The 12,468-nt window shown below is 44.9% G+C and overlaps 1 protein-coding gene across 3 annotated transcripts in view; it reads right to left on the bottom strand.

The window, feature by feature from the left end:
- Positions 1-12,468, bottom strand: part of LOC109952109 (microtubule-associated tumor suppressor 1 homolog) — a 65,538-nt gene that overhangs the window by 5,367 nt on the left and 47,703 nt on the right. For all 3 annotated transcript variants that reach the window (XM_020586982.1, XM_020586981.1, XM_020586983.1), the window contains 4 exons: positions 10,586-10,704; positions 9,850-10,197; positions 4,185-4,251; positions 597-720 (listed from right to left, as the gene is read on the bottom strand). In XM_020586982.1, coding sequence (XP_020442638.1) covers positions 597-720; positions 4,185-4,251; positions 9,850-10,197; positions 10,586-10,704 — 658 coding nt within the window. The remainder of the gene's footprint in view (positions 1-596; positions 721-4,184; positions 4,252-9,849; positions 10,198-10,585; positions 10,705-12,468) is intronic.

Below are 12,468 nucleotides of genomic sequence, written 5' to 3'. Positions count from 1 at the left end.
ACACAAATTGCATTCAGAAAACAGTTTCATCAGTGCAAACAATCATTTCCAAACAGCTGTTCAGGGTTCTGTTTTGGGACCTAAATTATTTATACTATACATTAATGATATATGCAAGGTTTCTGATTTAGTGAAAGTGGTTTTGTTTGCTGATGACACTACCATATGGGCATCGGGTGAAAACCTACAGCAACTCTCTGGACGGGTTTCACAGGAACTTGAGAAGATAAAGAAATGGTGTGACAGTAATATACTATCTCTGAATTTGGATAAAACTAAATTTATGGTATTTGGGAATCGTAGACTAGATAATGAACTTCAATTGAAAATTGGGGGAGCTAATATAGAACAAGTATATGAAATCAAATTTCTAGGTGTCATAGTTGATGATAAATTCTCTCTTCTTCTTCCTACTCCATTCAAGCATGTACTAGGTATAATAAGCAAATTGATATTGGATTAGCATTTGTTGGATATGTGTAAAATTATGTGTGTTGACATATCAACTGTCTTTACATGCTTGAAAGAATAAATCAAATCAAATCAAATCAAACACTGAGGAGTTCTAGTCCCATCAGCAGACATGACTGCCGCACCTGTCCTCCAGCTGCACCAGCTCCTCCTTGTGCTCATCCTGCAGCCTCTTCAAAGCCTCCTCCAAGCTGAAGCGCACCTCTTCCTTCTCTTTCTGTAGACGCTCGCAGCACTGCGACGACGTGACTGGACGGAGGCGAGAAGAGCAGGAGGACATGTTAGTTTGCATGTCGGTGCAAAAACTCAAACATCTAGTTTAGTAATCACCGGTACTTCTGAAATGTGTGGTGAACCTTTATTAAACAATAAAATCTACAAAACCTTTGTGAAATTTTTACAAGAACCAAGTGGGGAAACAACACCTGTGCACATGAGCTTCGACAGCCCTACTCTCTTGGAACACGTGCCATTTTCTTAATTATGACATCATCTAATGAAATAAACATTGTTTCATGTTTCAATGAGAAGACAAAATCTAGGATGACTGAGTCCACCTAGTCCACATGGTTTGACTTCTCTTGGTTTTGACTGGTTGAATAGGTCAGGAATCAGCTGTTTAGGACACAAAGTCTGATCTCAGTTAGAAACCTCTGTGTGTGCAGACGTGAGGGGAGCAGACACTTGATGTAACTGAACTATTGTGTTGACTGTTTACAGTTTTACTCTCGATCACTGTGTCTAACACACAATCATCATGTGTCAGTCCAGACTGTACTGAGATAAGACGCTTCACGCGGTCTGTGTCTTGACAGGTAATGAGGAACAGATTTTCTGTGTGTGTGTGTTCCTTGACATTCTTTGACAACCACATTCCAGTTTAATAACTCTTACGGTAGAGCTGCGATCCAACCCATGAAACATCTGCAAGTCAGCTCTGAAGTATGCAGCAGGACTCATGCCTGTTGTGACTCATTTCAACCTTCACAAGCACACACACACTCCCCTACATCTCTCCCCAGCATCACATATCATTTTGACTTCAGTATTGAAATATTTCCAGTCTGAAGTATTTGGGAAAATGTCCAGGTAAAGAGAAAACTGGAGCACCTGGGCTAGCTGGCTCTGGCTCACACACTGTGAAACAGTGTGTGAGCATGTCTTTGCTGTTAGCATGGAACAGCACAGCCAATCATCCACCAGGGGCATAAAGATGCTACCGCTGGACGGGTACATGTGGCCAAAAACCACCCTGGATGAGCACGGTGACTCCGCCTGTAATAATAATATTCTAACTTCTAAAACCATGTGGCAACAACTGGTGGGACAGGTGCTGTTTCCTTTTGAATGGGGCCCTAGAAGTGTGCACATCTGTCACCGTGAGGGGACACAAAGCTGATGACAGCTGAGTGCAACTTAAACACAACTGTGTGTGGGTGTGAGTGTGTGTACATGTCTTTCAATAGTCATGTGGAGAAATTTCAATTTGAAACCACTGCTGTGAGGACATTTCAGCCGATGTGTGTGTGAGAGCGAGGCGCAGCAGGCGCTTGGCAGGTGGCAGCGTAACACAATGACGTAACCTCAGGAGAGAACGCCCTTCTTCTGTCCAGTATGACAGAGCCTGCTTCTGATTCAGAACTGAAAACATAAGTGTGTGAATGCAGGAAAGCCGGAGGAACAAGGAACTGATTAAAATGAAGGGAACGAGCCTGACTCGGAACAAAGCCAGTCGTCTTCAAGCCACAGGCTGAACTGTATTGTTGCCTGCAGACACAGAGGTTTTTGCTTTATGTAATCTCAAGTTTTCTTGACTTTATCCCTCCTGTTGACAGAACATCACATTCAGCAAACATCCAGAGGACAGGTTTAGGTTTACAGTGCCTCAGGCATGAACAGTTTCTACTTATGTTAATACTGATCAAATAAGATGCCCGCCTGCTGTTGACTCAGCAGAAACCTGTCCCACACACCTTTTCTGAAACACTAGATTTCCATGCAAAACAAACTTGTCAGGAGAAGTGAGCCTGGTGTGGCAGCAGAGGAAGCCCCGAGCTGATCCTAACAGTTATGTTACACTAATTCTATGCTCTTGAACTTCACAAGAAAACCATTAAACCAGCAGACATTACCCAGTGAGACAGGGACAGGCTGCTCCTGTGCAGTTTGAGCTCTGTGTGTGTGTGTGGAGTGACAGCAGGAGTCTGTATGTTGCTGACATTCCTCAGCTCTGTGTGTGAAGAGTTAAGCCAAAGGTCAAACGTGCAGAAAAGAAAAGGTCATAGTCACTGCTGCACAACGTGGTGGACAGACGGACAGTGGACAGAGGGGCTGTTTTACTGTCCGTGCTGGGTTTTCTTCCACAGATGTGCTCTTCTGTTGTGTGTTTCTGAGTGTGTGTGTGCGTGTGTGGAGCCTGGGCATGTGCAGCGTGATGGTGTATATATGGAAGCCCAATTTAAGATGGTATTCAGAGCAAGTGTGTGTGTCTGTGTGTGTTCTCACATACTCTGATATACTTAAATTACAGGCAGGGTTATTTTCAATATACTGCTGTGTGTGTGTGTGTGATCTCTTCTAATGGCATCAGCCAAACAGGCTGAACTGCTACTGCGCCGACACACACTCCCAGCTCACCAAAGACATGCATACCAATATAAAGTGTCATGTTTTTCCATTCATTCAGATATTGTGATCTAAATGTTGGTACATCACAAATCCTCCAATAAACAACCTGCATCTCAGGAACACGTATGTGAAGTTGTGCTCCTGTTGAAGGGTGTGTGCTGAGGTGGTGGGCTGTCATCACTTTGGGAGCAGATGGACATAACCCATAGAGAAATCATCACATGTACTTGCTCTGCCCTGGAGGTCTTCTTCCTCTTTTCTTCAGAAATACTTTGTTTTTAACCAATGATTTGTCTCATTGACAGTTTACTGGCAGTCTGCCAGAGGGCGCATACTAACACACCTCCAACACACACACACATGAACAGTAGACACAGAAACTGCTTCCTAATCATTTTCTCAACATTTCTCTATGGTGTCACTGGGTGGATCATCTCTTGTTATTCTTGTCAGACTCATCTGCTGCAATTATGTTGGACGTTCAGTTAAGTAGTTGAGATGTTTCTGAAAAGCAGTGGCTCAGTGTGTGGGGTTAAGAGAACGCCACCGTTGACACGAACACCAGTGGAAATATAAATTATTTAAACAGTGAAACTATTTCAGTCTGACAAACTGTCAATGTACTGTTTTGGGCCATAGAGCTACTGTTTCTGCTTTGTGCTTTAAAGCAATGCAACCAGATTTCCTTCCAGTCTAACCAGGTGGCTCAGACGTTGCCAAATGAAATGTGGAAACTGCTACGAGCTGTCACTGCTTTTGGTTGTTTAACTTTACAGTGATTAATTCAACATACTGTATCAAAATTCAATTCCTAACAACCTGTCGGTGTTAGTCCTCGTGCACACAGGTACGCTGTGCTGATGACAGACATGTTGATAGGTTACAGCGTGTGTGGAGGCTCTGGGCCATTTCTGAATGAGCAGCAGCTGCACCAGCATTACAGCGCGAACAACACCAGGTTTTGAATGGCAGTTGACCTGTCCTTGATAAGCTTTGCATGTGTGTCATGTACAAACAAAAGAGAAAGAATGTGCAGGGGTACGAGCAGGCGCTCGGTAGCATGAGAGCGTGTGGAAACTCCTTACCCAGCTCATCTCGGAGGTGTGCAAGCTCCAGCGACAGCTCCTTCTTCTGCTTCAAGGCCTCCTCTCGCTGCACAAAAGAGGAGACTCATTTTAAACGTTTTCCTCCCATTGTCACTGTGGTAGTTAGCTCTCAGTCAGTGGCCAGTGTGGGGTCATGTCAGTCCACTACACAAAGTGCAGGTTTTGGACATCAATATGAAAAGGCACCGCACCATGTAGTGGACGACATACGGCAGTAAACAGTGGACTGTTTCAGCTACAGCCTGACAGACGTCTGCTGTTGTAACAGTCACCGGATTCATAGGGAAGTTTTGTAAAGGTCAGCTGCAGCTGGAGGGCTGTGACAGTACAACAACCAGTGGCTCCTGGTGAACAGAGGCTGAGCCAGTCAACACAGTAGCGTGGCTGCAAACATCCAGTCTCGCAGCTACAGCAGTGACTGAACTAACAAGCAGAGAAAGACTTCACTGGGCAGGTAAAACTTCAAAACTCCAGTTAAGGATGAACAAATACCATCCTGAGAGCCCAGCCCCACAGCGAGAGCAGCACTGATAGGTAAGACAGCACCACTCCTTTCACTGTCTACACAACACACACGTGTGTAAAGTGGACAACTACACACTTCAACTTGATGAGTGCATCAAAGTGGACTGCTGAGCTCCAAACCTACTGGCTAGTCCCACCTGAATGAACTGCCACAACATCTGCGTAGCACACACACATAAATTAACAGCAACTTAACAACAAAAGCAGTGGACTTTACCATGGAAACTGAAAACCTGTGAGTCTGCTCTCTTACTTCCACACACAGTCATAAAGTCCATCTGGTCTCTGAGGGGCTTGTTAAGCCAAAGAGCAAATAAAAAAGGAGAAAGTCACCGTTTCTTGCAGCAACAATAAAACCGGCAAAGCAAAAGCGAAGAAGCAGTGACAAAAGTGTCATAGCACAGTGCGCTAAGGAGTCACATGAGGCAGTGCCATGTTTTTTTTTCAGTTTGGACTAAAAAGCAGCAGCTGATACACTGAGCGTGTCAGAGAAGGTGGAAAATACTTTCAGCCAGATTCCTGTACAGTGACCTGACAGTAAAGTTCCTTCCGTTTCCTCTGGAGAGCCGAGCACAGCTGTGACTGACAGACACACAACTACACCGGTAAACACACACACACACACCTTGCGTTTCTTCTTGCGGCGATGAAAAGGGACCTTCCTGGGCTTTGCGTGGGCTTTGCTGGCTGCGGAGCCCATGTTTCGGTGAACAAAGACGCACTCATACGCAAACACAAACACAGCGCTCACACTTCAAACAAATGTGCTCCTCTCTGGCTTCTTCAGCCCTGGCTCACTCTCTCCGATTCCCTCCCTCTGTCACCAGTGGACTCTCTCTCTCTCTCTCTCACTGTCTGTGTGTTACTGGCTGCTCGCTCTGCCGCTCCCACTCCTCCCACTCGCTACCTGTTCACCACAGAGCTCCCTGTCCTCCCTCCTCCCTCCATCTGCTCCCCCTCCTCTGTCAGGACATGGTATGACAGAGGAATGCAAGTTATTTCTGCACCACCTTCTTGTGTTCCTGTCTCTAATCTTATTTGTATTTCTCTTACTCGCTATCAGTCGTTTACACATAAAACTGGTGTATCTGCTTTTAATTCTTTCCTCTTTTCCAACTTCCAGCTTTCTTTGACTCGGTCTAACACTGACATTACAAGAACTCACGTTGCTCAGTGTTAAAGACAGTTTATGGGACCATCTCTTTCTAACAGGTACAAGCTAAAGTTTCTGTTCTCTTGCTGTCAAAGTTAAACACAAAACTCTACTAACACTTGAAAAGAGGATCTGTCAGTTTAAATGTAGCTTTGAGTAGACTGGTTTCCCAACCGTATCTACATTTTGCCAGAATAAGTGGAGATGCAAACGCAAAACCAAAAAATCAGGTGTGTCCATAAAAATTCAAGCTGCTTAATTAACTTAAAAAAGACACATGACATTTTAGCCACACGCTTGCTGCCATTTATGTTTGCCAGCATATGAAACACTCACACAGTGCACAAAATTAAGAGGGTGTCCTGAAAAGCCAGTACGGGTTTTAATAGTGGACTACTTGGATAACACCACCCTCCCAAAACTAAAGCTGCAGCTCCTTTCACTAAACCAAACAGGCCGCCCACCTCCCACCCTCAGGGAAAGACAGCTCGGTGGGAGGTGTTTATATTCACCAGTCACCTTTCAAGTGCGTAGGACAGATTAGATAGCAGAGGCATTCATGCTCTGGATACAACACACACACATACATACAATCCCTGATGCACAAATCAAAGCTTTAACTGCAGCTGTTGCATTCCTCCACCGCCCTCCCACCCTCCCTCCCATCCATCATCCCCCTTCAGCCCCACTTTCCACCAGACTGTTCTGCTAATCGATAGCCCAGCAGACGAGGCTGCTCCCTCTCAGCTCACCGGTACATGTTACAATCACACACTTTCACAATAAGCTGCAGGAAAATATTGCATGAAATTGGGCATTTATCTGAATCAGGTTGATGCTAAGGTTTATGTAACACACACACACTCTTTGTGTGTGCAGGGTTGCGTGCTGATAACAGGTCACTCTACAGATAATGAGCTACTTTCCCTGAGAGAGAAATGCGGGCAGATAACAGCCGTCCTGTGTGTCTCACACACTCACTGATGGCAAGTGGGTGTGTGTGCTGAGTCTTCATTTTCATTAGCTTGAAAGCAAGAACATAACACAAGTCACATCTTAGTACTGTTCCCATATAAGTAACAAGTCGCCTTGTATGTGTCTGTGTGTGTCTGTGTTTATTAGTTACTTTGTTAACACAAGTGAAGATAATAATACTCTGGCATCACAAGTTTTATCTGTTGCCTCAGTACTGTAGTATCATACAATCAGTTAAAGACAGTTGTAGTTATGGATCAAATTTGACCAAATATATATAAAAAAGCTATTTATTTATTTATTTCAAACATGAATACTACAGAGTTTCATCATCTTTAGCACATCTCTAGTGAAAGGCGGCTACAAGCTAATACACTTGTTGTACAGTTTAACAATTCAGATGGAGTTCTGAAATCTACAGAACATACAGCGACTCTGAAAAGTTGAGTAAAAGCTATTAGAAACACACCCTGAGCTCTTGCTCATTGAAGGCATTAGCGTTATGTGTTCCATATGCTCCCCAGCCCCTACACTACCACCACAATGAAGACGTGACCAGCTCAGCCAGACAGCCGCACTGAAGGCGAAGCGGAATAACAAATCTATGCAAAGTGCTGAGCTCATCCCCAAAAATAGGCTTACACACTCTCAGTGACACACAGGAGGTGTGATGGAGGGTTGTACACAGTGGATAAACTGCTCCCAGCTGAATGATAGTTATTATGGCTGCACTATAAGGAGTTCCAGTAATGTGTGTTTGTCTTACTCTGCAAGCATCGACTCACTAGTCCCACTGATCAGACAGTAAATATTTATAGAGCTGCCTCTCCATGTCCGGTTCTGTGGTTGACACATCCTGGTGCCTGAACCAATCACCAGCCTTCAACTAGAGATGACCCAGCCCCCTTCAGAATCCACTGCCTTCTACCGCCGAACAAAACTGTACATGGTCTTATGAAGGAAACAAAACAGCTTTTACTTCACTGGATATTTATAGGCTGCATCAGTCATCACTCTGACACCACATCTTCCTCAGAGATCCTTAATGCTTTGATGTATCCACTGTGACCGGGACATAGCAAGCCTCACTGAAGTGTGTCACACGTGAGAGAGCATGTCAAAGAAACCTCTCGAGATCATACAGGCACACACACACACACCTTAACAGGGTAACATCAGCTGCTGTGAACTGTCCCTTCATAGTTGACAACAGGCACTTATGGTAGGTAACCGCAATCACACAGCTAGTATACACAGTAGACACGCATGACAAACTGAGAGCACACACATTCACAGATCTATCAGCACCTTGGTGTCACCCAGCAGCGGGATGTTTCCGTGGCATCATGAGCTGGGTGTGGACTCGGATAAGCCTCTCCCTGCCGCCTCAGTGCTTTCTGCTAAAAACAGCCATTACTCCACTCCTCATCTACAGGCATATCAGCTACAGCACCGCAAATAGCAACTCCTGCCTGCTGACTGCCTGCTGCTTTAGATACAGGCCGTGGGTGCTGGGCTCTCATTTGCCTAAGGGGAAGGATGGTGTGCAGGTAACTGATTTTTCACCCTCATTTGCCTTCCTTGAAGGTTCACTAGCCCACATTGCATTTACATACAAACACACCCACCATGTCTTTAAAGTGATGTGGTGCTACAGCATCTGCATTATAACCTATTCACCAGACTATTATTGGTGGGTGTGCACGGTGGGAGATGCTAGCATCCGAGACATTCTCACTAACAGCTGTACAAGCAGGGCTGTGTAAAAATATCAACTGTGAGATTCACTGCAGTTCTAGAAATCCTGAGATCAGTCTTTGCATCTGCTCCTTTCATCAGTAAACACATAACTGCACTAAATGTTATGTGTATGCAGAGGTTACTTGTTGTAAGTGGTTTTGAGTTTCCAGTGCACGGTGTGTAAAATGTCTTCATTGTAGAAAACGAGGTGCGCAAGTAATAAAGTAAATGATAGCTGGCTATATTAGCTGCACTGAGTCACAATGCTGGTGCCATGGAGGCCCAGGAATTAGACATAAAACAAGCCTGATACATAATATGGACTGTTGTATGCAACAGTCTTATGGACTGTGGAAAGAAACTATTGCACATTCTGGTTGTCCTCGATTCTATGGAGTGATATCTGCCGCCAGATGGCAGGAAACAGTCCTTAGGAGGGTGAGAGGAGGCTTTCACAATGCAGAGGGCTTTCTTTCTGCACCTGTCCTTGTTAATGTCCTGGATGGAGGGGAGCGAGACCCTGAGGACCTTCTCAGCCATCCTCCCAACGTGCTGCAACGTTTTCCTATCAGACACACTGCAGCCGTACCAGGGTGCTCTCATAGTGCCTTGGCCAGGTACGTGGTATGATCCCTTTGGTGCTCTGAAAGCTGACACAGGTCACACTCGAAATCTAAAGCGTCACCCAAACATTGATCTTGGATTCGCTACAATCCCCAAATCAGAATGTGTATCTGGGTGCACCCTAGATAAGCTTACAGCAGTGCAGACATTAATGACGGCTGACTGCAGCCTGGTGTTCACACACAGCCACTGCTGTCACTGGCCACAGTCTGACAGCATTCAAACACTCATTTCCATCAGTATGCACAATCTACAGGTGTCATTTACATTTCTCCTGGGAAGAGGAGACTCTGTGTAGTCATTCATTAAAAAAATACTACCAGGCCACATTTGCACTGTGGTTGATGTGCAAGCAGTGCAGCTTGGGCTGATTCCTGCATGGTCATTCCTACAGCCAACACTGTGGTAGTTCACTATCACCACAAGCAGCAGTGGACGACTCATGTCTGGTTGTCACACAACTACACGGCCTTGTCACCATGGTGTTTGATGTAATGCCAGTTACTGTATAAACATGCAAAATGTTTGTTCCCCTTCATGTTTTAATGCCGTTTAAAAAACTTTCACTGCACAGCAGGAGCTGTGAGTAGTTTCACTCTGTGGTAAACACTGACATAACTGCAGTACCTCAGTGAAGACATGCTGGATGACTGTCGCCAGAGCCTCCACTCTCTTATTGCCCTGGATGAGCAGCTTCCTCAGCTGGTTGATGGCCTGGTTCTTCCTCTCCACCTGCTCTCTGCTCTGGTTCTGTTTAGCCGCGACTGTCCCATCCACGGGAGCAGCCCCGGCCGCCCCAGATTTACAGGCATTCTGTATGCGGGACCCGGTTTTGGGGCTGGATCGTGACCCGGTTCTTACTTTGAACCCAAGAGCAGAGGCTCCAGTGGTGCCTGACCCACTGATGGTGTTTTCAGCCAGAGGAACTGGTAGAACTGGTGTCACTGGAGCATTTGGACTCATCACATCTGCTACCTAGACAAAAACAAAAAACACAAAACCTTTTCAGTACAAATTTTTTCAAAACACCGAGCCCCATTTATGAAATCATAATGTTAACTTGTTTGTTAAAAGGTCAATTTGTAGCAATGTAAGAGACTAATTTGTAAACTACCCATTATATTTTATTGTACAGAAGCTTTTTTTAACTCGTTGGCCTATCAACAGATTCACTCAACATGTAGCCAGCTTAAAAACAACTTTAGAAGGGGTCAGCATGTTGGCTTCTCTGGCAACAAAACCACAGATAAAGACACATTAAAACTAAGAATGGGGACTGTGTGGAAAACACTCCTCATACCTCTTGTCATCAGTCACATCCTGGTCAGTAATGGTCTCTTAGTGAATTAAGAAGAGTGCGTACCAGGTCAGGTGGAGCTTGCTGCTGCTTCTGGCTGTTTCCTCCTGCAGCTGCTGCCGCCTGTGAGCTGCTGTTGGTGGTTGCAGATCTTGCTAGCGCCTCCCGAGGCTTGTTTTTGTCCACTGCAAGAGAACAACGACCTCTTAATGTGTGGGCGGCAGGTACAACATTCAACATGGTGTCCACACACCACCGGCACACACAGAACACTCAGCCCATTAACAACACGGCACAGTGCGGTTACAGTATGAAAGTTCACATAAAGAATACGCTCTGCCAAACACACACACACAGGGTCAGACAGTGGGGGGTCTCCACTCCACCACCACAATATCTAAACACAGAAAACATAAAAAGCCTGCCTGCACACACAAACATATACACGCTCATCTCATGCATTCACTCTTATCTGTTAAATGAGAACACACCCTACTGAATGTTACAGTCAGAGACTGATGCATCATGGGACTGTGTGGTAATGATAGCCAGTGTGTGTGTATGTGTGTGATGGGCCCTGAGTGTGCATTAAGGAGTGCATTACCAGAGACAAAGCAATTAGAGTGAGAGAGCAGCACAAATCTTTTCTGTCTCCTCCTGCCTCATCTTTCAATCTATTTGTTGGTAGTCCCTCGGTTCCACGGCATCCAGAGTCGCTCTCTGACTGGAAATAAACTCACTGTGCTTCAGTCTAGGGAAGTAAAATCATCAGCACCACCACCACCGTCAGCAATCATACATTTGGCAGATGACACAGACTGGAAATCAACTGAAGTGACACTTCAGCTCACGTGAAGCTTAAAGAACATTTAATAGGCTCTTCTCACCCATAAATCACACTTGCTATGCAGACACTAAAAATAAACAAACAAACAGTCAATTAACAACACACGCACAAAAATCTCAATGTGCTGAAACCCCATGGTGCCATATACTTGAATCGAGAGTTAGTCTAAAAAAATGTAACTTTAAATTAATCATTTCTGCACCTACAAATGCAGAGCACCAGGCAGGAGTGTCGCCTGTTTCTGTTTAACAAGGATTCTGCACCCAGGTTGCATTTATAATCAAATCCTAATTTTAGTGAACTCAAAACACTGTGTCTTCTCTGAGGTGGAGCTGGTGCTCGCTCAGGCCTGGTCACCAAGGCTCCGAGGCCAGTTCCTTAAAGATACTGCCGCCTACTGGCAGCCACAAGAGCATGCAACTTGTCTGTGTGATCAACCGGAGCTGTTATCAGAAAATGTGGGTGAGGAACAAGAGCGTAATGGAAAAGACTGGACTGCTGTGCACTTCAGTGTGAGAGCAGGTAGGGGATGAGAAAAATCATCAGCACAAACTGAAAATGAGCAGAAGCTGAATTAAAAACTGTCGAACACAGACTCACTCAGGCAGCGACTCATATTCAGCATCTGAGGACAGACACTAAAGCGCCTGCTCAGGAGTCTGTGTGTGTTTGACTGTGTATGATGTGGTTGATTGGTTCAGATTGTTCCAACAACTCCCAGTTTGTTAGGTCACACTACGGCCGCGGCTGCCGAATCATCTGATGCATATTTAACACCAGTATTAGCAGAACACAAGGCTTCGATCAATAATTCAGCTGTGGAACATGTTGGTGATGGGAACATGTTACATAAATGTGTGTTTCAGAGGGGTGGACAACTTTATATCATTTAAAAAGTTTTATTATTGTGGACAGATGGATATTAACTGGTACCTTAAAATGCCATCAAGTTCACTCTTGTTCCCAAAACACCTAACTCTGTTTTGTCCCGTTAGGTCTTATTTACAAATGCTGCAAACAGACTACAAACCGGCTAAGAACACTGGTATTAGGTACAGTGAAAATAAATGATTATTAAGTTAGTATGTGTCTCTAATTATAG

The sequence above is a fragment of the Monopterus albus genome, unplaced genomic scaffold (genome assembly GCF_001952655.1).
Source record: "Monopterus albus unplaced genomic scaffold, M_albus_1.0 scaffold433.1, whole genome shotgun sequence".
NCBI classification, from domain to species: domain Eukaryota; kingdom Metazoa; phylum Chordata; class Actinopteri; order Synbranchiformes; family Synbranchidae; genus Monopterus; species Monopterus albus.
Note: the sequence above shows the minus strand (reverse complement) of the source record. Positions and strands in the feature narration are given on the sequence as shown.